The 4,162-nt window shown below is 54.2% G+C and overlaps 1 protein-coding gene across 1 annotated transcript; it reads right to left on the minus strand.

Moving 5' to 3' along the window:
* Positions 1–1,031: 1,031 nt before the first annotated feature.
* LOC123066025 (uncharacterized) lies at positions 1,032–2,284 on the minus strand. Its single transcript, XM_044489193.1, has 3 exons — positions 1,959–2,284; positions 1,421–1,765; positions 1,032–1,302 (listed from the first exon to the last, which is right to left on the minus strand). The coding sequence occupies exons 2-3, from the start codon at positions 1,721–1,723 to the stop codon at positions 1,144–1,146; spliced, it is 462 nt and encodes a 153-aa protein (XP_044345128.1). The 5' UTR covers positions 1,724–1,765; positions 1,959–2,284; the 3' UTR covers positions 1,032–1,143.
* Positions 2,285–4,162: the final 1,878 nt, after the last annotated feature.

Genomic DNA, 4,162 nt, shown 5'->3' on the forward strand with positions numbered 1-4,162 from the left:
GCCACGAACCCATCTTCAGAGCTGTACTGCTGCATCAACCTTGGTCGGTCCAACTGCCGCCGACGCCACCATGATGCCAGGCAGCGTCACCCTCCTGCGCTAGTCCATCTCCGCTCATCAGGCGCCGAGTCTCCACTGCGCCACGCCGCCGAGATCCATCGTCATCAATGGAGCAGATGAAACACCGCTCCTCCTCTTGTCCACTCCAACCAGCACTCGCTCCAAAACGATGCCCCCAGGAGGGAGAACGGTACCGATAGCACCGTCATCGTCCGATCCGGTAGACCCAGATCTAGGGTTTCCCCCGGAACTTCCCGATCAGGTTGATGAGACCTGCAACGACGATGCCTCCAGAACGAAACGACGTCTGAGACGCCGCCATCGTCCGCCAAGACCGCAGTCTGGCGCGATTTTCACCGGAAGCCACGTCTTCCCGATCTCGTGGCTGGCTGGAACCAAGCAGAACCTCGCCACGAAGACGTATGTTGCCGTCGGTACTCCAGCGGAGATCCGGCATCTCCTCACCGGTCCCTCCACGCGCCGCCTGTCAGCGAAAAGCCTCCCCGCGACGGATCCAAACGGGGCGTTGGATCCGCAGTAGCCATCGTCACCATCACGAGTAGGACAGCCCACCTCGCCGGATGGGGCGCTGCCACCGCCGCCGTCCATGGAGGGCCGCCGCTCCGCCGGCGATGGCGCTCGGGCCCCCGCCGCACAGCCCGGAATCTCCGTCCTAGCCGCCGCCGTTGGATCGCATGAGAAGGGCCGCCCCCGCCGCCTCAGATGGGATCCGCCGCCTCCCCCGCCCAGAACCATTGGCACCGGGCCCGCCGCCACCGCGGCCCACGCCGGCGGCAGCGGCGGCAGGAAGGGGTGGAGGGAGAGGTGCTGGCGGCGCTAGGGTTGGGGCCCCTGGCGTCGCCCGGGGGAGGCGACGCGAGGGGTGCCTCAAAAAATGGGGAGATTTTTCGTTTCTAGGTTGGATGCCAAAATACTTGCATAATATAGCACCAACAAGGAGAGTCTGCAAATTCGTGCGGATAAAAGAACGGCACCGACAACGAACCAGGATTTTTGTTCACATTGTCCTTACAATCTCCCGCTGTACAAAAATTGAACGGAATTTTCGACCGAGTGAGATGGTCAGGGTGGCAGGTGGGAGCGGTGGTGGTCGTGCGGCGGCCAGTGCATCCCCTCCCTGGGGCACGGCGACGGCAATGGCGCCGGCTGCGCGAGGTACGTCGGGTAACGCTGCCCCGGCATCAGCACCGACAGGTCCGCCGCCTGCATCACCGTCTGCACCTGAAACACGCCAGATTCTAACATCTCAGTTATCTCATCAAGCAACCACGACGCATTGCGTGTCAAGTTCAAGGAGCCAGTGGTGAGTGGTCACGGAGAGAGATCAGGATCGTCTTACCATGGGCGGGGTCCGGGGTTTGCCGGGCGAGCGGTGGCCTCTCCGGCGTCGGCCGCCCGGGGAGTCGGCCGGCGCCTGGAAGGCCTGGGGCCTGATGAGGTGTTCGAAGATGGCCATGAGGAGGAAGATGGAGATGAGGATGGCCGTGGCCGCGAACCCGAAGGAGATGGCGTCCATGGACGTGCCGAAGTCCCTCAGAGTCGTCGCCTCGCCCCTCGCGTCGCCAGCCGCAGCTGGCTCGGACGGCGTCATCGCGGCGTCCCCTTGTGGCCACGGCCTCGACCTCTGCGCAGACTCGCTCATGGCTGCCTTCTCCTTGGGTCTCCTTCACAGCCACAACAGTCCCTGCAAATCGATAACATGGCCCTCATAAGCAAGTAAATCTACTGAAAAATCAGTGAAGTTCAACTATAGTAGCAGCACTCCTACTGAATTGGTTCTACACTACGAGTGATCAATTGAACGCAGATGAAAAGCACCCAGAAGTCAGAACCATGTAACACATTGCAGGCAAAAGAGAACGACTACTACTACACACCTTCAGTTGGCGGAGATTCTTGCTTTGCTTCTGCTGATGGGTTGATGAAGGCTCAGTGCTGGCTGCCAAGTTCCAGGACAGGAGCGGAGGAAAGAACCCACAGTAAGCAGAGCTAGCCTGGCTGCAGCCTCTACTTAAAGGGAAGCCACCCACTGAACCATCCAAAAGCGAGATCTCAGCTGCAGATCCGGCGGTGGCAATTGCAAATGTGGCGGGAGGAGAAAGAAAACCAAAGGAAAATGCATATGTTTGGAGGAACAAAAAGAGTGCCGCGGGGAAAGGCTGCCACAGCTCTGTATAGAAATGCGCAAGATTGGTAGTGTAGTACCACGAAAAATAATCCCGGGATCATGGTTAGTGGCTCCCCACTCCCATGCACTCTCGAGCCCGTATGCTGCAGCCCACATGATCCTCCTAAAGACCAGCGTTGGCAGTGCAATGATTCATCAGAGTGCTATGGCATAGGTATAGCCAAGGGGAAAGCGAAAAAGGACGCGGGGAAAAAGCGGGGCGTGGAAAGAAGCGAAGTTTTGCGTGGCTTTGGTGCAGAGATCAGGGACCAATTAGCATGCGATAGGCATCATGGTTGCTGTCAGGTAAGTGGCATCGTACAGAGATTTGTAGTAACAGCAGTAGCACCCTCACATGCGATGCGAGTTTTACGTTGGTATTTGATGATTTGGATCAGTGGGGCTTCAGCATGTGTTGTGGTGAGCGAGGTTAATCAGGGATTGACACTATCTGACAGTATTGAGGGAGAGACCTGAAGGAAGCACCTACTGATGCTAATAGCTAGGTGGACTGTTGCCAGTAGCAGAAAAGACAGAAAATCCAGTCTAATACAGGCCAATAACAGTGTCAGTGGAGACTGTGCGAGGCTGCACGCACCAAAGTCCTGACCTCGATCAGGGTGAAAAGTGGGGGCGTGCAAGATACTGATCCCGGGTGCCCATTCCGACGGGTCTGATTATGCATGCAGTAAAATGGAAATCCTAACTTGTATCAAGGATCATCTTAGGAAACAGCAGAGATAACTAACCCTCCAAAAGCTGTGTGTCAATGTCACTGGACTGACTACAGTTTAATATACTGTCTTCTTTTCTGTGTACAAAGTGGTGGAGACCTTTGCAACAAGATAACCTAAGCAACTACACAGGTGTAACACATGTATTATCCTTCTGAGTTGTGACACTGGCAAGTGATGGTCCTCTTGCTTACTTGGGCGATACTACTGCGGGTAGTAAATTAGTAACTGATGATTGATTACACATGCATAAACCACCTCCTTTCTCAGGTAGTAGTCTCTTCAACTCCTCGTGTATAAAACACCGATTATATGTCTTTCTATGATGCCTTCCTCCTTCCACAAATGATCCTGTCTCCTTGCCTTGAGCATGCATCAACCCAGGCAAATTAAAGGGAGAACGCCATTAGTTTTTCTCAATGCTTGCTTCCAAAGAAACAACTCGGTACTTGCGAGTTGGGAGGCAACTAATAAAGTGCAAACCGATCTATAATATTCAATTACGAGCATCGGCGTACTGTCTGGCGGCGAGGAGAGCATCAGCCGGACCGTGTATTTGAAAACCAAAATCGTCTACGTACACTCGTTACGATCTAGAACCCACGTGCGCGCAAGAGAGGCAGTGACATATTGGAGAGCGAACGAGGGGAGCTAAATTATGAAAGTAAACCTCCGATTAGACTTGTTGCCCCTGCTTTGTGTCGCAGCGCTGCCCCAATCCCCTAACACAAGCAATCATCCAGAGGAAAACAATGGGTTAAAGCAAGAAGAACGAGTAGAAAGCAAAACACAGACGAAGAAAACTAATCACTTTGGAATTAATAGGGTTGACAGGGAAAAGAGAAGTGGGAAGTTCTTAGTAGATGGGGCTTGGTTAACAATGGCCACGCGATCGACAGCGGTGCGATGCATGCAAGCAAAGATGAGGTGATATGAAAAGACTAGACCGGAACCGGATAGATGATGGATGGAACCACAGAGAGTCCATGGGGAAACAGGGACTAATCCATGTGACATGAAGGCCTGATGATACAGTAACGAAGTGTGCTGTGGATGATTGGTTCCAGTTACTTCTGCGTTTAGCAAGGCGTCTTCTTTATATCATTGAAAAGCCTGCGTGGAGGGAGGAGCGGATGATGGTACGTAGCCTAGGGGACGCGACCTAGAAAGCAGGAATTTG

The sequence above is a fragment of the Triticum aestivum genome, chromosome 3B (assembly GCF_018294505.1).
Source record: "Triticum aestivum cultivar Chinese Spring chromosome 3B, IWGSC CS RefSeq v2.1, whole genome shotgun sequence".
Taxonomy (NCBI): Eukaryota; Viridiplantae; Streptophyta; class Magnoliopsida; order Poales; family Poaceae; genus Triticum; species Triticum aestivum.

What these genes read in the sequence shown, in the direction of transcription:
- LOC123066025 (XM_044489193.1), bottom strand. Translation starts at nt 1,723, where the DNA reads ATGAGCGAGTCTGCGCAGAGGTCGAGGCCGTGGCCACAAGGGGACGCC. An exon ending in AACCCCGGACCCCGCCCATG is followed by an intron (nt 1,303 to 1,420) that starts GTAAGACGATCC and finishes GGCGTGTTTCAG; the next exon opens with GTGCAGACGGTGATGCAGGC.